Here is a 26,160-nt window from a genome sequence, read left to right on the forward strand (position 1 = left end):
GTCAAAATTAACGAGACATGGCTAAGATGAATGGCGACACATCAAAGAGTGGAAACAAAACTGACTAGCAAGTAAATAGTAGTAGTTTCTCATGTAGCGATCTTCGCTAGATAGCACTTAAGGAGGTCCCCACAATCTAAGCATGTCTCCGGTCCCTCTGGTACCTCTCCATACAACGTCATAGTACTAAGCAAAGCTCTAGACTGAGGATTAACCTGAAACTGTGGTACTACTGCATCATGCCGCCACGAATGCGGGGAACACTCTGGGGAAACGAGCTCGCCGCTGAATGGTATGCTCTGTTTAGCCAGATATACTGGCATGAAGTTTTCATCTTGAGATCGCGATCTGGTCAACAGAAATGATAACAATTCCCCTCTTTCTTAGGGAAAAGTATATCCAAGGTAGTCAAAATCATTGAATACTGTACAAGCTCCACTGCATGTCACATTCTAAGGGAGTGGGGGTCGTAATCTTACCGTATCAATGCATCACCCGGGGAGAACTAGTCCGTTTGTGGTTCCACGATAACCCGACCGATTTTCCGACACCTGATCAATCCAGAAGAATACTATTTTATTTGCACTAAGACCAGAGAGCATTCTCCAATACGATACGGGTTATATAAAGAATACAGGTACTTAACTGTATATCCGGACAATTATATATAAAATGAGCCAGTCAAATGTACATTCAATCCATATACGTATGTGCACATGTACGGGTGATCTTGCAATAAATACCAGCCCATTCAGCCGAGCCAGACGGTACCCGAGGATAGAGATACTACCTAGGTGGTAAGATCGACCGTATGGCTCAGTAATTTTCTTCCGCCGTGCTGGCTCGGGTGATAACCCGGGACCCAATCGGAGGATAGCAATTACTGAGGCCTGGATCTATGATGGGAGCGTCTGCTCACAATGATGTTCTAGGCGCGGCAAATGTGTCTTCACACCAACCTCTAATGATAGGCCTTATTGTGGTCTGGTTCAAGGACTACCTAACTTTGCATATGGTTATTCTATTCCACTACTCAATTTCAATAGTATACAGCGCAACGACCACTAAAAGCATAGCCGTATCTCCATTCACCCACAGCAGTCCTTTCCTCCGAGGGATACCCGGGGCCCGATAACCGGCACTTACTATACAGTCTCAAGCAAGCAAAAAGAAATTTGATTAAATAGGATTAGACCCCTTTACGACTCAGCCAAAAGGCAATATATTATACGGCACAAGAATCCGGACAACTGTTCTCCAGTATAGATGGTATACTTATTAGGGGTTAGTGATCACTACATTGCATACCACAGTACGGGCATCCCAACTTTCTCAAAAGGTCTTCACCGGTATATACAATCAGTGTTCCCAATGTGCGGTCTGTAACTCTACATGCACTGCCTGTCTAGATAGATCGGTACTCCCCGAAAAGAAAGTGTAGTGTTTCGTATAACTGCCAGCGTTGAAGCGAATTATCTCCTCTGGTATCATATGTGACTTTGTATAAGGCCCACTTTCTATTGGCCAACAGTTACCAAACCACTAAATGACAAAAGGATCGACTTCTGTATTGTGGACTGTACCGTGTACAAGTTCGGAAAATAGTGTTCACGTGGCTAAGCGGTGCAGATACAAGTCGATACATCCTATCAGTGAACATTAATAGAAAATTGCATACAAATCTCAGCAGGCCAAGATACAGTCACCCCAATCCAATTCTAAATGTTCAACCCCCAACAAACCCACGGAGCCATAGCCGCGGGAAACATCCCGGCAAAGAGATGCCCAACGGCATAGGTCATCGGGCTGCCAAGCGCGACTCATCATGGTTAGTCCTCTTAGTTCTTACTCGGGCCAGAAGCGGGAGTCCCATGCGGAAGCTGAACGGGAAGCGGGAAGGAAAGGGTGGGAAGTCGGTAATGAATTGTTTCCACCCGCTTAGCTACGAGGTCAGTGTGCCGATAGAGTATCCGGAGCTCTTGCCGTGGGGCCTATCGAACTGTCAGCTAAACCTTGTGGGGAGCTATGGCTCTAGCAAATCATAGAATTGCCGATTCTCGCTGTTGTTATCGGAGGTTCTATCACGTTAGTTATCACAAAGTCATCGTTGGTTAATTATGGTTGTGGGTATCTTGTGGGCCTTATGTTGAGGCTGCACGCCAGTCTTTTCTGGAACTTGTATTGCGATCGTAGAGTTGGGTGTCGTGGGATTGAAGCGTTGGGAGTGGGTTGAAGGTGGAATGGGTCCTAAGTGTAACGGCGGTATACTATATAGATGCCCCCAGGGCATTCGGGATCGTTGATCCCGAATTATATGACCTTTTGGCCTTGTGGAATAGGGTGCCCTGGCTCTATCTCTCACACTAAGTCTAATAGTAATACTACCTTATATAGAAGCCCTAACGTGAGGCGGGTACATGAGCAGTTCGTCTCAGTGCCTTCGAAACCTTGAACAGACATCAATCGGTCTCCTCTGAGGCTATCACAATCTCATTTACAGGCTTTCATGGCTCAGTATGAGTAGCACTATTGCCAAGCAATATATATACGCTTCGTTTGATGTATCCCTATATCAGGGATTGTGGAGGTCAACTACAATAATTCATTACTTTAACTGCTCGATAGGAACATTGACCACCGTGGAAAACACACCGACGATTGGGACTTGCCTTTGCCATATCTCGATATCTTTCGCAACATATAGTCCGAGCCTCTAACCTTTCAACTATAAGCCGTGTTAGCATGACCGTGCATTGGAATCACCTATCAGTATTCGAGGATCTTGCTTCAGTTGAAGGATTTATCACTACGAGATATTATTCTCCTGAAGTTATATAAATCTACAATCCGGAGGTCACTTGTCTCCGGTTAGCTAACGTGCATTTCGTTCTCTAGTACCTCCAGTACTTGGTGCACGCATGTCAAAATTTGGCCATCAATAACCAGACCATTGATACATAAAGATGACAACCCTATCCCTTCTAGACTACAATCAAAAAGCCTTGTGTAACGACAAGCTACATAGTCATGGGTACGAGTGCTACCATCAGATTGACCGAAGGAAGCTACAAGAATGACGGCCAGGCAGCGTAGGGCACCTTTTTGGCCCTAAAGATTAGTGGACATCTGATAGCTAGCCAAATCTCCATTGACATTATATGCAGACTTGACATTGCAACTGAATTATTCGAAGATGGTATAAGTACCCTGAGACTGCTATGTAGCTCTACCGCTCGACTCTAGATAACAAAGAAGCTTAGCTGAACAGCTACCATCACGAAAGGGATCCGATATCATGTCTAGCTCCTCAATTCTCCCAACTTTTGCCATGTGCCGCCCAATTTACCAAACGCTGCGAGAAACCCTGTTCATTTCAGTGAGCGACGCATTAACTAGTTGCCCAAACATACCCGAGCACTTCACTGATACAGTCCTATGAAATGGAAACGAAGTTTCCCGGCATGTTTGGAGCTTGATTTGCGCCACTCATGTCGACATAAGAGGCAAGTAGGTGACGCTCTTGTACATGCGCGAGATATCAACTGGATGTATTCATCTCTTGGTTGCTCCATATAGTGAGTACTAGCACAAGCATTAGCATATGGCTCTGACTGCAGAAATCCAGCAATGATATGATTGCTTTTTTATCCAGAATGCAGTGTCCTCTGCATCGAGGAATGCGTGTAGAGACTTGTGAACTATCATGTATTCGCCTTGAAATGCTTGCTGGCGTGCCTAGTGACATGCTATATTCGGGCGATTGTAGTTCAATCCAAGTACAAGTATTCTTTATGTTTCTTATCGAGAATATCCGCATAGCTGAGTGAGAACCAAGGGGGTGGAGGGGGAAGGGGAAGGATTGGCGAGGGCATTCTAGACAAAAGTCAGAGTCACTTTTGTTTGATTTTTAATTTTTAAGAGATCATTTGAGGGTCATTAATCTCACCGTTGATATCTTTTCTTCAAAGCGGCAAAAGGAAGGTTACGGTAGAAAAGTACTACGAGGAAAGGCATACATGTTCATAATAAGTCTAGTAAATTTTCATTTCATGTTATCTCACAGGTATTATTGACCAGTCTGAATAGCCAAACCCATATTCGATCATAAAGAAAAGATATTACCGAACGGAATGCGAAAAGGTATGACCCAGCTTGTCTTGCCAAGCTTTTTAAATGACCCAAAGAATAGAACGCGACACGCCATGCAATATAGAAAAGCAAAAGGGAATCAGTTGACAAAGGAAATCAAGCAAAAGAATCGCAAACATTTTATGCCAGCACTGGGCCAGCCTCAATGACTTCCTTGGTTGCCTGGTCAGCGTACTTGGTGAAGTTCTCGTTGAACAGCTTGCCGAGCTTGTTGACCTCGTCCTTGAAGCTGGTGGATGCAATCCAGCTGTTCTTGGGGTTCAGAAGCTCAGAGGGAACATTAGGGCAGCTCTTGGGCACGTGGAGGTTGAAAACATCGTAGACCTCGTACTCGGCGTTGGCCAACTCGCCGCTGTGGATGGCGTCCAAGATGGCACGGGTGTACTTCAGAGGGCAACGCTTACCGCCAGTGGTGGCGCCAGCGCCAACCCAGCCGGTGTTGAGCAACCAAGCGTTGGCCTTGTGCTTGGAAATCTTCTCTGCTAGCATGGTAGCGTAGCGCATGGGGTGGAGAGCCAAGAAAGGCTGGGCGAAGCAAGAGGAGAAAGTGGCCTGGGGCTCAGTCACGCCGTCCTCAGTACCGGCCATCTTGGAGGTGTAACCAGAGATGAAGTGGAACATGGTCTGCTCGGTGGTGAGCTTTGAGATCGGAGGCAGAACACCGCGAGCGTCACAAGTAAGGAGGATAATGTTCGTAGGGTGGTTGTCAGAGATGCAAGGAATCTTGGCATTATCGATGTACTCAATGGGGTAAGCACAGCGGGTGTTCTCGGTCAAAGTCGAATCATCGTAGTTGACGACACGGCTGATGGGGTCGAAAACAACGTTCTCAAGGACGGATCCGAAGCGGATGGCGTTGAAAATATCGGGCTCCTTCTCAGCAGAGAGACCAATGCACTTGGCGTAGCAACCACCCTCAATGTTGAAGACGCCACGGTCGGTCCAGCAGTGCTCGTCGTCACCAATCAGGGCACGGTTAGGGTCGGCAGAAAGAGTAGTCTTGCCAGTTCCAGAAAGACCGAAGAAAACGGTAACATCACCATTCTTACCCTGGTTGGCAGAAGAGTGGAGGGTCAGGACGTTGTGCTTGACGGGCATCTCGTAGAACAGGACGGTGAAAACACCCTTCTTCATCTCTCCAGCATACTCGGTACCCAGGATAACCATCTCCTTCTCCGCGAAGTTGATGGCAACAGAGGTAGCAGAGGTCATACCCTCAGTGAAACGGTTGGCAGGGAAAGAACCGGCGTTATAGATGACATAGTCGGGGTGGAAGTGCTTGAGCTCCTCTTGGGAAGGGCGGATAAGCATGTTCCTCATGAAGAGGGCATGGTAGGCACGAGCGCAGACAACACGGACACTGATGCGGTATCTCTCATCCCAGCCAGCGAAACCATCGATGACATAGATACGGTTGCGGGTGTTGAGGTAGTCGACAGCACGCTCACGGTTGATACGCCAGACCTGTCAATCGGATTAGTTAATCAGCCCTATAAAGATGACGTCATATAGTGACAGGGCGTTTTGAGGCAGATGCATGTAGCCAGCGTAAAAAAGCGCGCAAAGTGACACAAGCAAGGGCCGGAGTATTAGACCGCCACATGACATGTACAAAAATGCCTCATAGGATTATTGAGGTATTTTAGTTTGTCTCGCAGCATTCCTATCTCCACATCCCAAGAAAGCTTGGCCTCTCGGCCACGCAAAGCGCCAGCGATCTGCACTAGGACAAAGCAAGGGGCAAAATGCGCGATATATGCGCCCATAGAAATGCGAGTGCAACTTACATCCGGAGTCATAGGCTTGTTAACGGGTCCCCACCAAATATCCTGCTCAGAAGATTCCTCCTTCACAATACGCTTATCGGAAGGGGATCGGCCAGTTTTGGCACCAGAGTAGGCAGTCAGGGCACCTGACGATGTGATGGCAGTACCAGTCTCGTAAACAAGAGCATCTTCATAGAGAGCAGGAACGGCAGGGTTGGCGATCTATTGAACGTTAGCGACAGGTCCTTCTGGTTATCTGCATCAAATAGGAAATCATACAATAGCGACACGCTCGTAATCAATGTGAGCGTGCTCATGAAGCTCTTCCTCCAGCTCGGTGTGACCCTTGCCAGGCCTAGTTGGTAGATGTTAGTCATGACCCCCGTACTAGCAATAGTGGTTGACGGAGGGGGTAAGAAGCCTGAGGTGGACCAGTCCGACCCAGTCAAGATACGGGACGATGAACCAAGGAGAGGAGAGGAGACGTACTGGACACCACCAGGGTGCAGAGCAGTGCGATTCACAGATGTGGCAACCATTGTTCTTAATGATGTTGAGTGATAGTTATTGTTGCGCTGCTTTGCGACTTGTTGTTGGAAGAAATCTGTGTAGAGAGGACCTGGTTCTGCTGGGGAAGCACGGGGTATATTAATGTTTTCAGCAGGAGCCATGTTCACAGCAGAGTAAGTCCAGAATGCGTTTCAGTCTTCGACTCCGATATGCTTCTCCACAGTTTGACGGGAGATATCGGGGCTGAGGACCGGGCTGAGGCAGCGTTGGTAACCGTGGAGAGTGTAAAATGCCTCTTGTGGGTTCTCCGAGTTGTTCCGAACCCCAGATGTAGGCACGAAGTGGTTCCGGGAAGACGGGTCGGGTGCACCAACTAGAAGGAAGAAAATGCGATTTTCGGAATGAAAGTAAAGGGGTGTCTCTAACTGATGATAACGCGCGGATGGTATCCAGCAAAGAAATGTCTCATGCAGGAGAAAGATGCAGGTGTAGGAAATTTAGTGCGGTGGGTGTGGGTGCCCAGGCGCAGGAATGCAAACTATGCTTAGGACAGGCTGAAAGTACCGCTGCGAATGACCGACAGCTTGACTACCCAATTATTTATGTCTTACATTGGTTTGCCATTACACAATGCGCAAAGTATATTCGATCTGTATTTACCTTTTGTTCACAGAATTCAATCAATCAGCCCCCAGGGTTTATGCGGGTAGAGGGAAAAGTCTGTGAAGTGGTGACGTTGAATGATCTCAGTCTACTCTTTTTGTTCTATTTTGTTTGGGTCAAGCGGCCAAGACCCAAATTGCGGGGAGAACATTTTCGGCTAGACCTCTACTGCCGGACCGGGGGAGCTCGAGACCACATGGGTGAAAACAAACGCTCTAGAAGAGTAACGACAATGTCGAAATGCCCAGGTGGCGCAGTATCGCCCCCAAATGAGTGACTATCTTTAGCCCCTCTTCAGGGTAACAATCAATAGAAACCAATAATCACTTCATCCTAGCCAAACGAGACGTGCTCATGACGAAATCCCGGCTGAAGTCTCGGGTTCCCGTTCATCATTTTTCATGACGCTTTCCTCCTTTAGGCATACTGTTAGTCATTCGGGTCCCGAGGCTAACCGCCGCCGACCAATCAGAGGCCTCCTCTCTGCCTGATTTTCAATCCAACGTCACAAAGTGGGCAGAAGATATTGCCGCGGTTTTCGCTCAGAAGGAGAAGGTAGGCATTCATTGTTACTTGTTCGGGGTGAAAATTCATTTGAATGCCATAGTAAAACAGCTACCCCTAGCATGACGATAGTACCCCTTTTCAAAGTGTTATCTGGTATGAACTTTACAAGATTCGACACTTATCTCAGACCCATATGCCAGGAATGAGTTCCTGGAAGAGGCTCTGCATGGTATCCACGAAAAAAGCACATGAAAAACTGATCGCCCAGGAACTTCCGAGTTCTCCCCAAAATTTTCCGAGACACTACGTACTGGTCAGGTGCCCCTGGTCATTTCCCACGCGACGTCAAGTGATAAGCGCTCTTCGGCCAAGAATTTACCAGTGTCAACCCAATGATGATGTAGGCCTACAAAGGACACATGCCGGTAATCGATAGCACACTACCGTCTCCCTACCACTAGGTTCCTTTTGGTATCTTACCTTCGTCTGTACCCCGCATCCGAAACGCCTGGGCCACAACGGATCTCTTCCGGGCGCTAATCCTCCCCTGGAAATGGACAACATTCTCGCCGACAACAAACCCAGGCAACAATGCACACGACCAGATCAATGTTCAGAATTGACGGATATTGATTCTTTCAATTCATGTAAAAAAGCCATGGCTAGGACTACCAGGCCTCAATATTTGTGGAGATCCACAAATCGGGTAAGTTAGGAACATCAACCATTCCTAAAACAAGGCTCTATCACATTTCGGCCCAGGCTCTGTAGTTGGGTCGGGAAGTGGGTACGGAATGGTTCCTAATACGGAAGATTTAGGAAGGAGTCCGCCGTGAAGACGCAAAAATCGACACCTCTTACATAGTTCTAGGGGTAATTACTAAAAAAGTGGAAAATGCCTCATAGTACTCCATTCAGGAGTGGTCTAGACAGAATCTGAACAGCCACAGATACAACTTAAGTAAAAAAGGGACATGCTGTCACCGACTTTGTAAACATGTATCCCTGCGATAGGGTGGAATATGATAATGATCGCAAGGCTTACCACCAATCAGGGTACCTATCTCGCTGATGCCTGAACAAAGATAGTTGCTGCTGGGTTCTTCATGTCACGCAGCACCTACCTGTGGTCATTCGTTAGACTTGGCCAGAACCAGTCGGATGAAGATGGTATAATGGGCGGCGAGATCAGTCCAGAAGTCAACAATCGGATGTAGTATGAAGTATCCCCTACTGATGCCGAACTGTAACGGTCCTTTGAGGGTCAGTGCCTGAGGCAGAATTTTCTCGCTGCATCACGTGGAAGCAGAGATTCTTGAATGTCTGGACCGCAAAGATGGACCCTGTCTAAAAATATCGAGGGGCTATCATTGGCCGCATTGCATGTTCACCTTCACCAAAAATCAACAGTTATGTTATCTACAATTTTACCCAGTATCAAATTCAGAGGGAAAGAACATAATCATTGATGCTCAATTATAATCGACTGGAAAACATAGACTATATCCTTTACGGGGTGCTTGATGAAGAACTCCTGTTCCAACCGTTAGCCCCACCGTATCTCGATCTGAACTCCGCTCAGGACACTAGCGGTTGATCTTTTTCTCACAGACATCCATGACCCGCGGCGGAACAACGGGCACGCTCTTGGACGCCTTGCGGCGACCAAGAAGTCCTTGCAGTCAAATTTGGCGCCGGTACATATGGCATTTTCTTGTACTCTACATAGTATTGCTGGGTGTAGTGCTTCTAACCCTTATGTCAAAGCTGAATCGGGAAAACCGTGTATCAGTGCGAGGTACGATCCCCTGCTATCAGGCCTGTGTAACGTCACTAACGCCGATCTAGAAAAGATTCATAGTCCTTATGACCCACTACCATTGACGATATCCAAAGCACTGGTTTTGGCCAAAGTACGAGAAGAAAATGTATCCTGGGTGGACGATCTTCAGCCTCAGTTAGCATTAGCTATTTCCTATTGTCGGAACCTGAACTGATCGTTTTCGAAACAGATGGATACCATATATCTACACTGCTGATAATGAGCCTGGGTACTTTCCGGTTCCGGAGAATAAAGGGCGCGAGGGCATGGCGTACTTGACGCACATTATTGACCAGTACGATACCTTGACTGATATCACAGTTTTCATGCACGCATCAGCTACACAATGGCATAATGACGTTGGCGACACAAATTCGTCTAGTGTCCTGTCTATGCTGCGCCTCGAGGCGGTAAAGCAGAGAGGATATGTGAATCTTCGTTGCCATCATCGTCCGGGCTGTCCAACCGCAGTCCGCCCTTTTGATCCCGAGCTAGTTTCAAGTTCGAGCATTGTATACCGTAATTTCACCACCATCTACACTGAACTTTTCAACACATCAATCGAAACTGTACCAAAGGAGATCGGCGGGGTATGTTGTGGTCAATTCGCTCTCACTAGAGAACGGATTCACCGGCGACGACGAGAAGACTATGTACACATGCGGGATTGGGCTTTCTCTACGAGTCTGGACAACTTTACCGTTGGTTCTGTATTCGAAATGCTCTGGCATATGGTCTTCTTAGAAGACCCGGTTTCGTGAGCGTCATCCGTGCTTGGCCTTATTCGGAATGAGCACAGTGCTAATCTGAGATCTAGATGTCCGGATACCCAGCAGTGCTATTGTGAACTTTACAGTCTGTGTAATGAGTAATGATATATGTGTTCTTTCTTCCTTGATTGTTATGATATACATCCAAGCATAGTTCTATGAAGAACGCCACTTGACTAGGATCCAGGCTTGCACATCTTGCGTGACCCACTAATGACTGGTTTTATGCCACTCGACTTTTCTAAGACATGTATCTTCGACCCTGTGCTTCATGTATTGTCACATGCATTATCCAATGCACCAATCGAATCCTATGTAAAGGGATGCCACCATCCATTATTAATAAACGTAAGGAGAAAGGTATTATCATGTTACCTCCCAATAATAGTATCACCCCTCAGTAGCCCTGTATTTCAGCAACGAGAATTTTACGATACATGCATCCCGAATGATACCAATCCCGACCCGAAAACAGGGATCGGGTTCATTGTCCGTGTTCGATCCTAATCCTCCCGATAGAGTATTCAGGACACAAAAGATATATCCGGATCGGAGCCTTGACAGGCGCCTAGCAGCGAATGTAACCGGTCATATAGACAGGTCTATTAGTTCCGAGTAGCTGGTGACATGAGAGGGGCTATTTTATTCATTTTTGTGTTTATCATGCGTTTGGTTTAAATTGAGATGCCCAGGTGGGTTAAGTGGATTTCCTGGATAAGTAATCTGTTTACACCCTGAACTATAGGGTAAATTTTATCCAAGGATGCTAGGTGAACATATCTTGACCGTACAAAGAAAAGGCGATATGGTCCATTATATATTTACTAATATAAGATAAAATACTATTAGTTATTTAGTTATTTATTTTCACGTTTATAAAAATAAGAATCCTTCGTTTAATGAAGCCATAAGGGAAGCAACCCTCAAATCCCGCCATAAATTTATATATCTGATCAACTCAACTATCACCACAAAACACCAAGAACCCTCTACCACAAAAGCCACCCACGAGATTAAACACATTTCCCACATGCTAGATACCCCTCAAAATGTTCACATCTAACTCCAACAAATAATAACCCAGTCTATGCGTTGTCCAAACCCGTGATAGGCTCACACCACCCAAAAGCGGGGCAGAAAAAGCACAACCCAACACACGGCGGGGTAATTCAGGTTCAAATCACCACTCGTCTATTTCTCATTACTCACCTTTCTCACTTTCTTCACTCTACTACTCATTCCCTGAATTTTTCTTTTCACTCAAGGTCCCCAACAACAACCTAGCTTGGTAAGATTTATCATACTTCTGCGTTGTGTTAATTAATGGGCTTTGTTTGGGGAGAGAGACGCTAATGTCAGATCTGTGCTGTAGTTCTATCTTCTCGAGTTTCTTCGATCTATAAACAAAATGGGTCACTCTGCTTGCCCCTCCTGCAACGCTCCCATTCCTAGTGAGGTCAAGACTTGCAACTCTTGTGGAAAGGTATGGTTGTTCCCTGTCCTTGGGATTGGAGTTTGAGGTAGATGCTGATGGGTGGTGGTGTTTAGACTTGCCCTGTTTAAGGGGTTATTTCGGGTGTTATGAGGTGGAATGTTGTTGGTGGAGTTTGGTTCGTTGGGGTGGATTGGGGCATATCTGATGATTGATGATGATATACAAATGCTTTGATGAGTGAATGATATCGTCGGTTTAGTTTCGACGTACTGTTTTGAATACTCGTGCGTAGGCCAATTTTTGGGTAGACTGTGTTGTGCTATGCTATGTCATGCCATGCTATTCTACACTATATCTCTTGTGTCAACTGCCCGGTCTATCGTTTGTATTGTGTTCCGTGATTCTAGTCGGTCATCGTCTATGCCGGCGCTGTCTCCGCTTCTTCGGAGGATTGCTGCTGTGTCTTCTGCTTGGCCATCGTCCGTCTCGTCGTCACTATCTGGAGGTCGTGAGAAGCGGTTGTTGACCATCACTGAGTGTCGTCCGCGATTTGCCGTGCTGTTGTTGGGGAGAGGCTCGTTATTCGAGAGAAGGAGGACCTCCACGGGGTGGTCGCATATGTATGGGACGTTGCAGAGTTTGTAGCATGTGCTGAGAATAGGGACGGATAAACCGTGCACGAGGATAGAGACGAAGACGAGCCAGTATACGACTTGCTTTTGGATTAACGATTGATTTTCACTCTCAGAGAATTCGGCTTACTCACCGGGTGTCATAGCTGCGGTTAAGTGATTGATCTCACTGTCGCTTTCGCCGGGTTCGGGAAAGAGTCGACGGGCATATTCTACATATGAGATTGCGCCAATACCTGGTGAGTAAAGGAATGATTAGCTTCTAGGATCTGGATTGGAGGCAAAAGCCGGGAAATACTAACCTACCGGGCCAAAGTACCCCATGAACAAAGCCTCAGTCCAGTCATTACAGATGGCAGGCATGAAGCGGTATCCAAGTAGGATGGCCGGGATCCGACGAAGAAGTAGAATCAAACAGCCCAACCCAAGCAGGCGTGGGACTGTGATTCCAGTGTCGTAGGGCATATGGAATTGTTCCCATGGCATAACGGCACCGAGGTACATAAAGGTGCCAAAGTTCAAGAGGGCTTCGAGTGTAGGGTTGAAAGTGTCATGACGAGCCTGCATCTCGGAGTTGTACAAGCCATCCCAATTCAAGAAACTCCCGGCGATGAAGCATGCGAGGGTCTCGTCTGAGCCGACGCAACCGCATGTGCCGACGACTAACATCTACAAAAGGTTAGGTCTGGTATACGGCTACCTAAGTAGAACTCACCCCAATAGCCATCGGTACAAGGGAGAGGCTTTCGTTCTCAATCCATTTCCTCGTGTAGACGTCAGCAAAGGTTCCCTAGAATCATCGAAGCTCACATACCTCTTCAGGGCTATGACCAATAGTCTGCGAGACACAAACCCTATCAGAGCACCATACGTAGCTCCTAAGATGATCATGTATAAGACGCCTTCTACAAACCAATGCTTTAATGCCTTACCGACACCTCCGCCAAAGCGACCGACGTCAGAGGTGCCAAGTACGTCTGGGATTCCCCGAACCAGATCAAACTCCTCTAAACTTTCGGTATTTGCGGGAGTCTCGGCGTACCGCAAGAGCGAGACGGCCAGCAATAGAAAGGTAAACCCAAACCCATCATTTCCACCCGCCTCGGAAGAAATGAATTCACGGAGATGCCGACGGACGTACTTATCAGCGAACGGGCCTTTGGCAATTGCTTGTGATAAAACGGGATCAGTGCATGTTACGCATGAGCCGATGATCAGCGCAGCGAGCTGTACCAGATCATTGTTTATCAGTACTGAAGCTCATAACGTAAAAGGCCGTTAACAGCGACGGCACATACAAATGAGAGGTTGGGAACCATGAGCATGATGCATGAAGATGTTATGACCCATCCTATCCCCATGAGGGGAAGTAGACAGATGATAAGTTCGATGGAGCGCTGCTTTATGTATTGCTTTGGCAATTGGTATCCGACTTTAACCAATTGAATCCCGATAACCAAGCGTGTCAAAGCCTGCTTTTATCAGCCATATCCTTCATAGCGCTACAGTAAACTCTACATAGGTGATTTCGCTGCGCTCTTCAGCACCCTCTCCTCCCCATTGTGAAACAGTCAGAAACTTGGTGCCAAAAGGTCCAAAAGAGATGCCGACAAGAAAGGCGGGCACTGTGTAAGGTTAGCTGTCGCCGGTATTCTAGGAGTAGAGCTACAGTACATACAAGCTTCACCAAGATACCATCTTTGCTTGAATTGTAGAGATATATAGCCGTAAAGAAGGATATAGAGACCTTAGTAAAATGTGAGCTGTCTTTTACCAATCCACCTCTCTCAAAACAGTATGGACATACTTAGGATGGTAAGAACAATGTTAAAGTTGCTAACATCAAGAATTGGGTGTAACATTCTGCTCCAACCCAAGCAATGGTATGAGTTGTCTAAATTTGCAGTTGCAGCCAAGATGTAAGCTTTACGGCTCTTGAGTTGAGCGCAACACGCCCTTGGATATTTCTAGTCTGCCGCGAGCTTTCATTGACTCAGGTTGATGATGAACGCCACTAAGCACGTAGGTTGATCATGACTGTCTTTCCTTTTACGTGAAAGGAAACACCGACGGTTTTGTGGAAGCGCTTCCATCTTCGGGTTATGATATAAAGTTCCATCAAGAATGATCAACAATCACCCGCACGTATCGTGTTATCTGTTCTAGCCGCCATCCATCCTTCTGCAAGTGTCTCGAAACATACAACTTAGGGGCTTGCGTACCCGAGTGGACCTTTTACGCGCACCCTTACAGGGGCATTGCGGCGCGAGAAAGCTTGGCTAGACATATTGATAGTGATCGACGTGATCTGACTTCTGATCGGCAACAGGGATAAAGAGGTGACCGTCTAGAGTCAGGGGATCGTCCAATGGTGTTACACCGATAGCGCCATTCCAGACATGTTTCAATATTGCTGCAATAGACAGAGACAAATTTGGTACTCGTCACCCAGCCACTTTAGATGTATCACATCGCAACACAACAAAACAATAGATGTCGCGTATAATTGGAAGATATAACTCCTTGTCTGGATATTCAAGCAGTTATAAGATGGGGTTAAATATAGATTGGATCTTGCATTGCCTTAGCTCCAATGCTGCAATGGGCATTTATAGGTTTATAAAATAAAGTTGCTACCTTAGGCGCCAGATAGAAACAGCCGGAGAAAGAAGCGAAACAGTGCGTTAATGAGTAATGTTGTGATTTATCTCTAAGTAATTTCTTCTTCTGTAATCATGTTTATAGGTTGATCCAAGCAGTTCCCCCTTCAAGATGGACGGTGATAAATTAGGTTCATAAGAATAGTTAGGGTTAGCCTGCATATCTCGGTAGAGTAATCTCCATGCGTACATTTTGGCAGTTATGGAACGCCGCTTGATGATTCGCGCATCGAATGAAACGCACTACATTATCTGCTGCCTGTATCACTCGCCCCAATGAATTCTGAATAATAGGCCAGGCACCGGCAACAATCGTGATCTGTGTGGTACGGGGCCATTCACAGGCATATGCTCTGGTGCCATGCTGGCTTTCCTGTTGCATCTGATCGTGGACTGAGTATTCCCTTGTAGGCTCTGTCGTTGCGGTCTATGCCACTAGCAGTAGCGGGACTGGAACTACTCCGTCTTATATCTCTCATCGGGCAAGCGATCGTGGAAGGTCAGTATGAGACTAGTGTATACCCCATTAAGAGTCACTACGACAGCTGCAATTATATCTCCCCCACAGATCTGTGTTTTTGGTAATAATGTGTAACCGCAATAATCGCATGCTCACCTTATACCAACATATTACCATGAATGATTCCCGCAAGGTGACAAGGTAGAGAGTTTCTCTACTTCTTCACCCTGTCCACATAAATCCCCTTGGCCATAGCCCTAATAAACCCACTAAGACTCGTAATTTCCCCCAGGTCGGTGAAAATGGATATCTTTTTAATAAACTTACGTATTTGTCTTCAGTGTCCAGTTTATCAGTTCTAACACACAAGGAACCAGCCATTTTGGACAAAATAAGCAATAGAAACTGTTGTTAGGGTGAATAGAAAAGTAGTTAGTTATATCGACCCGTTCATACCGTATACTTCTATGCAAGCAATAAGCACCCGTACCAGTTCTGAGCATTCAGTCACAATCGAAAAACAAGATGTGACTATACGCGCTGTGGATTCTATTGAACACCGCTTTTCCTAGGAAGTGCGTTAAATTTCTGTACAGTAGCCTGGCAAGACCCGAGCGAGGTCTGGACCCCAGCAGAATGTCGATATCGCAAGAAAGGTTGTCAATGACGATTGCATATTCTTTGTAGTAGCCTCATATTCACCTCTCACATGTTTCCCACGTTAGGTATATCTCATTCTATTATTATGATGTTATTCAACGGAGAAATCATGCGCAAACAGTTGATCGAGATAACCTTCAGCTGAAGACGGAAGGTGTCGAGCCCTATAGGGAAACACATGACGTCGTCGACTCAGCAATGATATTCACTGTCTGTATCGCAACATGAACGATTACCATGGATGAACTGCTGTTTGCGGCTTCTTTGATAAGTAGACTTACTGGGCTTTATACTGTTGTTAGCAATATTTAAGCCCGTTATCTCCCGTCCTTGTGATATACTGACCGTAGGGCATACATTCCGCTTGCCTGCGATCAATCGAATAAAAGCTGTTAGTCAGCGTATTTGTTGATTGTTCAAGATGTATACATCTATTTATTTCATTTTAAATGCTCTCCTAGCTTCCAACTTGGCCGGCCAGGCCTCCGCCAGTCCGTATCACCCGCCGGGTGACCAAATCAGCATCCCCGAACCTGTCAGCCTCAGTCCACACTGGCCCAATCTTAATGACCTTATCTCCCAAGTGACCCGACCTACCACAAAAGAGGAGTCCTTGTCGGGCGCACTAGGCCTACGCTATGGCAGCTGCTACTACATCGAGAACCGACACGGTGACACTCTGGGCTCGGACGGTAGCGTATACAGCTACTACAAGTTCGGAGGCTCCAAGAGAATCTTCCAGGTGTGGTATTCCAGAGGCTTTCCCTTGAAAGACGGAAATGAATATCAATGGGTGCCAGACGGTGGGAAATTTTACCTGTGGGATCCGAAAGGAAGCACCGTGACCAACGGCGGAAGCTGGATTGCAACCAACCTCGGTGGCAACACGTATCCTGGATTTTACAGTTATTACTATTATCTCCATTTCAAGGGCCGTCGCGATGATGACCACGAACCGGAGGCTATGTCGCAGAGCAAAAACGAACTGAATATGATGGGCACTCGGTACCCCGTTACATTGGAAATTGCTCAAGTCGAGCCTCCTAATGGGATCCCAAACTTCAAGGGCTTGACGATCCAGAACGACTATCTCCAGAACCGGGATAACGGGGATTCAGTTGATGTCCGTTTCCATGAGGTCGCCTGTCCAATCGATGGGCCTGATGACTAGACGTGGTGTTTTTTACTGTGGAATTCGAGGGTCAGCCGAGATGGACGGTGGGCGAGTGCCAGGTGGGCGAGTGCCAAGTGGCCAAGGAATAATTACTGGCTGATTTCTGTGTATAGCTCTCATTGAAAGCTCAGAAGAGGTTTCGGGCTCTTTAAAAAAGGGGTGATCCGTCTATCAGAGGTGTAAAGTATTTATGGCAAGTTATACTTACGAGCATTTAACATCGGCCAAGAGGAGGACGCATATTCCTATTCTAGGTAGATTCTGTATGCTGGGCCGAATTAGCTATATCATAAATATTGTTCGCCATCCCCATTTCATTATGCAAGCCCCGCGTCAATCGATGGGTCAGGTATCTTTGATACATTTGAATATGCAAGCTTATCAGAAAACATAACTGTGCATCGCTGAGAGACGTAAGGGATAAAATCACATAGGAATTGAAACATACCAGAGCAGTGGAATTGCAATTTGCAGCCCAATAACCCCTCAACATTACTCTTAAACCTGAGGCTACCTGTCGGTTACTTGCCATATTAGTACTATCCTGTTGTTTGCTTGGTGACCGAACTCCCTTCCTACGTCGAGACCTGCCTCGGATACATTGCCTGAACCTTAAGGCTGCAACTGGCCTTGGCAGAATCATGTGAAATTCATGTGAAGCAAAAAAGCTCACATGCTACAAGAGCGAATGAGAATATTGGTGAAGAGGTACGAGTGCATCACCAATTCAGAATTTTATAAACTCATATATAAACACATATCTCCCAAAGGTTGAAAGTGCTGCTCATAGTAGGAAGAACTACTGAAAAAAATCATGTTAAACAGATATAATAAACTCTTAAGGTACATAATATGTTCATGAAAACCGAAGACGATTAGATCACGTCTCCGTTGTCGAATCCTCCCACACAAATGTCCGCCTATATCTTGATTCATTTAGACCTACATACCACAACTCTTATTCTGAGGCTGGGGTTCGACGAAGTGTAAGAAATACACAACACCCAATCAACGCAAACACCAACGAATAGATCAATACCACCTGTTGTCGGCCTCATGGAATCCAATCAGGAAATCCCCTAAATTTGTCCGCTCATGCGGTCTTCCGCCACTGAGATACCACGCCTAGCAAACTGCTGACTGTACCTCCGATACCAACAATTCCGTCGTCGAGGTTGGCGAGGCCCAGACCGGAAACAGGAATGGTCAAGTCGCATAGGTCCGAGAAGAGCTGGGTACGGGCAGCCGAACGTTCCCTGAGAAGGCTAGGTTAGCTACTGAATATGGAATGCCAAAACGTTCAAGGTGCACAAACTTCTCGAGCTTCTTTGCCTCTACGACGCCTTCGCCTTCGGTGCGGTCGAGAGTCCTCTCCTTCTCCCGCAGTCTCCAAAGGGAGTATACACTAGCAATAGCGCTGCAAATTAATCCAGCCAACCATGACCGATAGGCGGTATCCTGCAAGCGCTTGGCAGCAGCAAGTTTCCGGAAGCCGATAATGTCAATAACGGTGATAGTATCCAGAGTCAGATATCCGGCGTAACCAAGCTGGCGACCGACAGCTAGATAGCGGAGAACAGGGTCGATGGGGCTCTTGCTGTCTGCAGCGACAGCTGCAGCCTTGAGGTGCTCGGCGAACTTTCCGATCCTCAGAATCTTTCTTGTCGTACCGAACTGCTTCTTGATTGCATTGTAGGGGTCGATAGAGGATTGTGGGCGGTTTGTACGGTACAGGTACCAGGCATAAAAGCGTGAGAAGTATTGCAGCGTACGGAGGATTTTGTCACGACCCACTGTATGTTGATCAGAACTAGTTCACATGCCTATATTGCAAGAAAAAATTTCCAGTGACAATTTCAATTTCTAGTCTCCCATATTTGTGTGCAAGTGGGTGGTCGAATAGATGCAGCAACGAAATGAATGGACCTCGGTCGCTAACCGCACAAAAGCAGAGGGAGAAGAGCACTACATACCAGTCGTAGCAACAAAGCGCAAGTAGTGCGCCAAGGTAGGATGATAAGCCAACGCGTCAGCGACCATATTGGCAGAGAGTGTTATATATTAATACGATCGCACAAATAGTGTCTTTGGTATCGTTAGAAGCCGGAAGATGTGTTCCGGTGTGTCGTGGATGTGGAGGAGAGGGGTATGACAGCAGCGATAACCACAGACCAGCTGGTAGCTTTATAAATGTCGAGAGACCGGAAACGGCACTGCACAGCCAGGATGCAGAATAAGGAGAGAGGAAAAAGGGATGGCAGCCGCGGAGTTGGCGTGATATGGGAGAGTTTAATGGGAGTGGTCGGTAATTGAATCTCCGGGGAAAGCGGCTGGAGGAACTGGCGTCGGGCATTGACCCTCAACCTCGGCTGCTCGTGGAGACGAGGAAAGTCAAGGTCTCGGAGATTTCACGGCTTTCTTCCAACCATTGCCGGGTTCGATTGCCTTTCTAGGTAGTATCTCTGCAATAGGCAGTACTACTACTACTAAACTGTACAACTACTACCATGAACTTCTACTTGTTTTCTTGCTTCCTACTACTGATTTCTAATTTATTAAGTCTGGAGCAGACTCCTAACAGATCTTTCTAGATTCTCCTTTCTCTTTCTCTTTTCTTTCTTTGTCCTCTTTCATTTTTTCGCCTCTTGTCACCGCTCTTTCTTCATCTCTTCTATCCGGTCTTCCCCCATATTAAAGTGGGACACGATACAGGGTCATCCAAATATCAGCCCTCGTGGATAAGATTTCTCATATCTTGCTTGTCTTGATAAAATGCATACTTGAAGAGCAATTAGAGACCACTACAAGAAGTATACTAGCGGGTAGGGTGCGTTGCGTTGGCAGCGAAAAATATAGTAATCGTCATTAACGTTCTCCAAGATGACCATGGATCACAGTTATAATACATCAGGGGCATGTCAATGAAGGTGATACATCATCAATCCGAGTCTTCGCTGCAATGGGGGATTTCTATATATCTCGCTTCTGGGCACTCGAAACATCTTCCGTCGCGGGTCGCACGGGGTAACTGTCACGCGATGGGGCATTGATATAGCCTAACATGGGCTAGGGAAATCCTCGTCTGCTCGTGTCGTACATACTGCTTCTGGGGCCTACTGGTCTCGGATGTTGCAAGGGCCGTCTCTTTGTGGAACATGTCGCAAGGAATAGCAAGGGAGCTGGCACTTGATAAGTAGGGGTCGGGCTGCGAACATACGGATTTGCAGGGGAGATGAAAATGGTGAAGGTCGACTACTGTGCTTCTCTGTTGCCCATCGTCGAGGTGTCATATCCGTTGGCCTCGAGAAAAGCACGGAACTTTTCATCCTCTTCGGTAATAGTGTCCTAATCGACGATGTAAGTCGAGCCTTTCCCATTGGTAGAAGCGGTAGGAGTGGGCGTCATTCATACCTGTCCAATGTGTGGTAGCAGAAAGTAGGCCATTGCAGCACTCAAAAGGCACAACGAGCTCGAGACAAAGAAAGGATCCTGGCCGGAACGGACCTCATTGGGGGCGTTGTTCTGGATGATTGGAATGACATAAGTGCCGACGAACGCTCCAATCTTGCCAGCAGCCGCAGCTATGGCGTAATATTGGCCTCGGATTGCAGTCGCGCTGGACTTTGCAGCACAAAGCCCGATATTGTCTCCTGGTCCGAACTCACCGAGAGCCGAAAAAATACTATAGCCATGAATTAGGGGATGCAAATTCACGCGCGTATAGAGGTTGACCGATTATCTTACCCGAATACTACGACAAATCCCGCAACATTCTTTGGGATACTGAGATACTCATAACAGCCTGACATAACGAAACCGATAACTCCTTGAAGACCAACCCCGATGGCTAACGTGTTGCGAGGTCCAATCCAGTCACTCACAAGGGCACCCAAGAAGGAGCCCGGAATGTAAAAAGCATTGGTTACAGTGGTCCAGCCGAAAGTCTTCCAGAGAGGAGCGCTATCTCCCAGGATGATACCCACCCACTTGGAGGAGTAGATGTTGAAGGAGTACGCCGAGAAATCGTAGATAAACCATATGAGGGATACCACCGTCTGTCCGTAGTTAGTTTATGACGCTCATGCAGAAGTGGTAACACTGGGGGCATACCAAACGCTTCCAGTAAAGCCTATGGCGGACAATTTAGTACATGCACCGGACATAGATCATAGCGATGGCTTACCGGATAATCAGCCAGACAGGGAACTTATGCATACGTTCCCTGTTGAACTCCTCTGGTTCTTCCAGTTTCAATCGCAGATAAAACAAACTAAGGGGTGGGATCACGCCCAATCCCAGGGCTATGCGCCAGACAGCGCGCAGGTGGTTCTCGGTACATATCAAGACCAAGATCATAGGAACCAAGGCGGACACAACATATGCAAAGTCAATTTGAAAGTTGGTGAACATGATGAACCACCGATTCCGATGTCCTTTCTTAAGTTCGCCTGTGTTTTCCGCGGCTGCAACAGATCCGGCTGGATATTCTCCACCAATTCCAATTCCCAGGAAGAAACGATAAGCTGTCAAGGCAGCGAACAAGCCGTATTGGCTGCCATTTAATCCGTACGCACCAGCACACAAGGCACTGAATATAATCAGAATTATCGTAGAGATCATCAGGGACCATTTTCGCGACCAATGATCGCTGACATATCCAAAAACAAGCTGACCGAGTACAGTACCAGCAAATGTGATGGAAGAAACGTTCTGGCTGGCGGGTGAGTTGTTGTATGAGTCCGGGTAGATTTTACCAAGGATTGTATTGACAGATCCGATTACCTAGATGAATTGTTAGTTCAGAGTGATGTTTCTCGATCATGCCCGACAAAATATTCCGGTGGGCGTCAGACATACGCCATTGAGATAACCATCTGAAAAGAGACCTGCGCCGCAAGCAATGGTAGGCCAACTACGTTCCCAGCGGCCCTTTTGCATAGTATTTTCTAACGGAGCAACATCGATAGGAACAGCACCAGAAGAAGCAAGAGCCTTCTCAGGCGGTTCTTCGGGGTGCTTTTGTGGATCCATGAGAACGTTGCCCTCGCCTGATATTCTATTGCTTCGACGTTGCGAAAAGTCGGAGCTAAGAATCAAGGAAATAAATAAGATTATTCAAGAGATATATAGAAGTTGCCAGCGATCACTGTGAGTTACACGAATATTGGAGAGATGATAGAGGGCTGAAAAGTGGAAGAGAAACAACCAAAAATTAGAAGTGAGAAAAAAAAAAGTTGAAAGAAAGATCAGAGCACCTGATAGAAACCCTGCGAACCGTGAACGCTCAGGTCATTCTCTTTAGTAAATGCAACTATAACTAGTTTACCATTGGTATTCCCACCCTAGAGCCCTCGGCTCGTGCCTCCTTAGCAGCCTACATCACCACCAACTTCAAGTTACCAAGCGGCAGCCCCTCTGCTCCATACGATAGTAGGACTAACATACCTTAATTAATTAATGCCGCCAGCTCACTGGACAGGTGTATAAAGGGTGGAGCTCTTATCTCTCGAGGAACTTGTTCGAATCCTCTGTCAAGAAATGCACTAAGCTTTCCTAAGATTTCGAGCTGATTTGCTATTGGAGAAATTCTTTTTAGTTGATTCTTTGAACGGATCCACTCGTCGAGCCGAATCCTATCAAAAGGCGAACCAAGCCCTACAAAGAAGGTGCTGTCTCTCACCTCTGGCACACTTGCTATATTGCTACGCTCTTTTGGCCCCACGGCACGTGCCTGAATTTACCACTTTTTCTTTTTGTTACACAGTATGATCTGGCCTTGTTTGCTGCACCAAAGCCAGGACCAAGGAAGACCCATGTATACCATGTCAGATATCACTTGATCAGCTGAGGACACACGCCTGTATTAAGTATAGTATCTCCCCTCCAATTTGTTAGATCTCAGAATCAAAGAAATATGGATACGGGACCATTCAATTTAAGACCCGAGTAAAGAATAGCGACAAGGGAACAAGCGAGGTCACATCATTGTCTCCGTCCACGACTCGGATATAGTGACTAGCGTTTGCTAGACTATCTGATAATCCTCCCCCCTCTCCATAGTCGAACAATCAGACGGCACTTGATGCTCTTTATGAAAATTTATCTAATGGAAGCTCAAATTTCCGAAGTCGAATTCGAGTCAACATGCACTATTATCTAGACAAGAATAGAAAGAACTCCGTCGAGTTAGGGCTTGTCTTCTCATGCTTTACTTTTCCTGTTCCTCGTATTAAATACTAAATAAACAGTGAATACCCTAGCCTATTTCTTTCGCCAGTAAAGTCCTCCTGTCTCGATGTAGATAATAGGTATTTTATTACTAATAATAATATATAATAATGCACAGGTAGCATGGCCCAGCTCACGTGATAAAGGTGACGGTGGTGACGGGTTTCGGGGCTGGAAAAACATTCCGCCAGCTGAGCTCAGGTCAGCTACGTAGGTTGGCTATGTGATGTATCTGCCTCTTCCGGTATCTCGTTCATAAGCAAACTGGAAGCGCATCTGTCAACTCTCCACCACCCATCTCTTCTTTCCTATTACCTTTATATAACCGTTCTTTACCGTCGAAATCTCATCTCGCATCGCCAGCATGGGGTCCGACCCGCAGTACATCAAGTTCCCCGATCTTACCCTCGCCCAACATGTCTTCAACCTTTCCAACCCATCGTGTCCGCAAACAGTGCGGCAAACGTCGTTGAAGAAGGTCCAGGATGCTATCTCCGAGAATAAAATGGCACCTTTCTACAGGCATCTTGCCCACCCCGTTGAAGGCATCCTGAACCATTCCGGTGAAGGCGTTCCCCAGCACCAAGCCAGCTCAACTAAGTCACTGATCACCTCGAATATGCTGGCATCTCGAAAGTCACCCCAAAAGATTGACTTTCCGTGGGATGAATCCTTATACCAGTCGCTAGTCGAGGATAACAAGAAGGAGTTGGATGCTTTTCAAAAGGAAGAAGACGAGGCGGAAGAAGCAGCCGGAGACACCGAGGTGCTTGCGGCCCGGGGGAAGCGTGCTGAATTCTGGGCGCGCGTGGGAGATAAGGTCAGTGGCGATGTTATATTGGATACCAATACTTGTAGTTGCTGACACCGCTCATGTCGGATAGGACAAAGCTATGGAATCTCATGAAACACTCCTCGAAAAGACGACATTCCTCGGAACCAAGATTGACTTGGTGCTGGCTATGATCCGTATTGGACTCTTCTTTGGTGACACCCTGTCGGTGAGAAAAAACATTGAACGGGCAAACACGCTTATTGAGAGCGGTGGTGACTGGGATCGGAGGAATCGTCTCAAGGCGTATAAAGGCCTACACCTGCTCACAATTCGGTCCTATAGCGGCGCTGCTCCTTTACTTCTTGACAGTCTGTCTACTTTCACGAGCTACGAACTATGCAGCTATTCTGCATTGGTCATCTACTCCGTCCTCGCAGGTTCGCTGTCGTTGAAGCGGGTCGATTTCAAAGCTAAAGTTGTGGACGCACCTGAGATCAAGGCTATTCTTGGGTCCGGGGAGGATCGGGTAGCTGCTTTAACTGGGGAGGTGTCTTCTGGGCCAAGTGCAAAGGACGAAGAAATGAAGGATGCTTCTACATCTAGAGCCACTCCAGGTGCTGCTACCACCGCCGTTAATTTGACCACCTTGGGGGCTGGCTCCGGGGTCCAAGCTGAGGCTGAAGTCCCCGTGGACTTCTCGCCTCTTGCCGACTTGGTTAGCAGTCTATATAACGGCAACTACCGATCATTTTTCGTGGCCTTGGCGGCCGTCGAAGACAATTTCCTGACTCAGGACCGGTACTTGTATGAACACCGCGCTTGGTTTGTCCGTGAGATGAGACTCCGCGCCTACCAGCAGCTTCTCCAGAGCTACCGTGTGGTAGGATTGAACAGCATGGCCAGCGACTTTGGAGTCACGGTGGACTTTTTGGACCGGTAAGTTCTAGTCAGTCGGATTCGAGCATATTAATCATATTCACTAACAATTGCAGGGATCTGGCCAAGTTCATCGCTAGCAACCGCATCGCATGCACTATTGACCGAGTAAATGGCATTATCGAAACAAACCGCCCAGATGACAAGAACAAACAGTACGCCGACGTCGTCAAGCATGGAGATGCTCTGATTACGAAACTTCAGAAGTACGGCCAGGCTGTGCGACTGCGCGGAAGTGAGCGGAGCTAAAGCTGTGGATGGTGACGAATCTGGGGGAATGGTCTGATTCTGGATTGTCCTGTGACCCATGAACGTTTCAAAGGATCCCTCAGGAATATGATGGTTTGAGTCATTTAATAAATATTGTCCTCATGATTACTGTTAGAGCAAAAGCAAGCGAGGCTGCTGTATCATACGTCTAATGAACGAAGACAACTCCGACCTCGAAATGTTGTAATCTGATATCATGCAATTAGGAAATCTCCACGGTATGTGGGCTGACCGGCTCTAAGCGCTGCGTATGTGGATTGGGAAGACTTGGCATCAAATGCGTCAGTTTCCGGGGTTTCTTTTGTCGCTCCAGACTGTCATTGTTTTCTAGGTCTGTTAAGCACAGCGCCAATGCAGGATAAGCTTTATGTCGACAGTTGTGTTTTATCAAACCGGTATGTGTATGTATACTGAAGGGACAATCGAAAGATCAGCCCGTGAATACAAAGGTGATAGAGAGATTCGAATCTGGCCAGATTCCGTCCTTCCCCGGCCGGCTACGGGAACCATCGGTAGGGTCAACGGAGTACGGAGCACCCGTGGGGTAGCATTTCAGGTACGGGGCAGTCCTCCGTCAATCCATGCCGATAGTTTGGTTCCTATAGAGTGTAATTTCTCTTCCACTGTGGGGGACTGACAAACCATATCAAGCCATACAGTTACGATTGACAATGCCAATGTCTCTCTCCACTGGTGAACCCCCATTACTGCTCTCATCCACTCCACCATGCCCTGTACCGTTG

At 46.9% G+C, this 26,160-nt stretch overlaps 7 protein-coding genes across 7 annotated transcripts; 3 read left to right on the forward strand and 4 right to left on the reverse strand.

Annotated features, from left to right (window-relative positions):
- Positions 1-4,269: 4,269 nt before the first annotated feature.
- On the reverse strand, positions 4,270-6,586 carry acuF (phosphoenolpyruvate carboxykinase PCK1; the record flags this gene model as incomplete). The annotated part of the gene is made up of 4 exons (XM_022528071.1): positions 4,270-5,613; positions 5,937-6,137; positions 6,195-6,270; positions 6,405-6,586. 4 exons carry the CDS (start codon positions 6,584-6,586, stop codon positions 4,270-4,272), a joined length of 1,803 nt encoding a protein of 600 aa, XP_022394259.1.
- A 2,767-nt stretch (positions 6,587-9,353) lies between these two features.
- ABOM_000942 (DUF3431 domain-containing protein) lies at positions 9,354-10,178 on the forward strand (the record flags this gene model as incomplete). The annotated part of the gene is made up of 3 exons (XM_022528072.1): positions 9,354-9,393; positions 9,444-9,552; positions 9,608-10,178. 3 exons carry the CDS (start codon positions 9,354-9,356, stop codon positions 10,176-10,178), a joined length of 720 nt encoding a protein of 239 aa, XP_022394256.1.
- Positions 10,179-11,966: 1,788 nt separating this feature from the next.
- Positions 11,967-14,116, reverse strand: ABOM_000943 (putative plasma membrane antiporter; the record flags this gene model as incomplete). Its single annotated transcript, XM_022528073.1, has 9 exons — positions 11,967-12,334; positions 12,389-12,490; positions 12,557-12,923; positions 12,970-13,018; positions 13,069-13,481; positions 13,553-13,726; positions 13,773-13,879; positions 13,933-14,001; positions 14,062-14,116. The coding sequence occupies 9 exons, from the start codon at positions 14,114-14,116 to the stop codon at positions 11,967-11,969; spliced, it is 1,704 nt and encodes a 567-aa protein (XP_022394257.1).
- A 2,339-nt stretch (positions 14,117-16,455) lies between these two features.
- Positions 16,456-17,205, forward strand: ABOM_000944 (uncharacterized protein; the record flags this gene model as incomplete). Its single annotated transcript, XM_022528074.1, has 1 exon — positions 16,456-17,205. One exon carries the CDS (start codon positions 16,456-16,458, stop codon positions 17,203-17,205), a length of 750 nt encoding a protein of 249 aa, XP_022394261.1.
- A 1,096-nt stretch (positions 17,206-18,301) lies between these two features.
- Positions 18,302-19,248, reverse strand: ABOM_000945 (PEX11 family protein; the record flags this gene model as incomplete). Its single annotated transcript, XM_022528075.1, has 3 exons — positions 18,302-18,464; positions 18,524-19,001; positions 19,182-19,248. 3 exons carry the CDS (start codon positions 19,246-19,248, stop codon positions 18,302-18,304), a joined length of 708 nt encoding a protein of 235 aa, XP_022394262.1.
- A 1,212-nt stretch (positions 19,249-20,460) lies between these two features.
- On the reverse strand, positions 20,461-22,293 carry ABOM_000946 (putative MFS phospholipid transporter (Git1); the record flags this gene model as incomplete). The annotated part of the gene is made up of 6 exons (XM_022528076.1): positions 20,461-20,553; positions 20,620-20,890; positions 20,953-21,263; positions 21,319-21,337; positions 21,392-21,990; positions 22,066-22,293. Coding segments are annotated over 6 exons (1,521 nt in total), but the record flags the coding sequence as incomplete, so codon positions are not given.
- Positions 22,294-23,800: 1,507 nt separating this feature from the next.
- Positions 23,801-25,396, forward strand: ABOM_000947 (proteasome regulatory particle lid subunit RPN7; the record flags this gene model as incomplete). The annotated part of the gene is made up of 3 exons (XM_022528077.1): positions 23,801-24,256; positions 24,321-25,147; positions 25,204-25,396. 3 exons carry the CDS (start codon positions 23,801-23,803, stop codon positions 25,394-25,396), a joined length of 1,476 nt encoding a protein of 491 aa, XP_022394281.1.
- Positions 25,397-26,160: the final 764 nt, after the last annotated feature.

Source organism: Aspergillus bombycis (genome assembly GCF_001792695.1).
Source record: "Aspergillus bombycis strain NRRL26010 chromosome Unknown contig00003, whole genome shotgun sequence".
NCBI classification, from domain to species: domain Eukaryota; kingdom Fungi; phylum Ascomycota; class Eurotiomycetes; order Eurotiales; family Aspergillaceae; genus Aspergillus; species Aspergillus bombycis.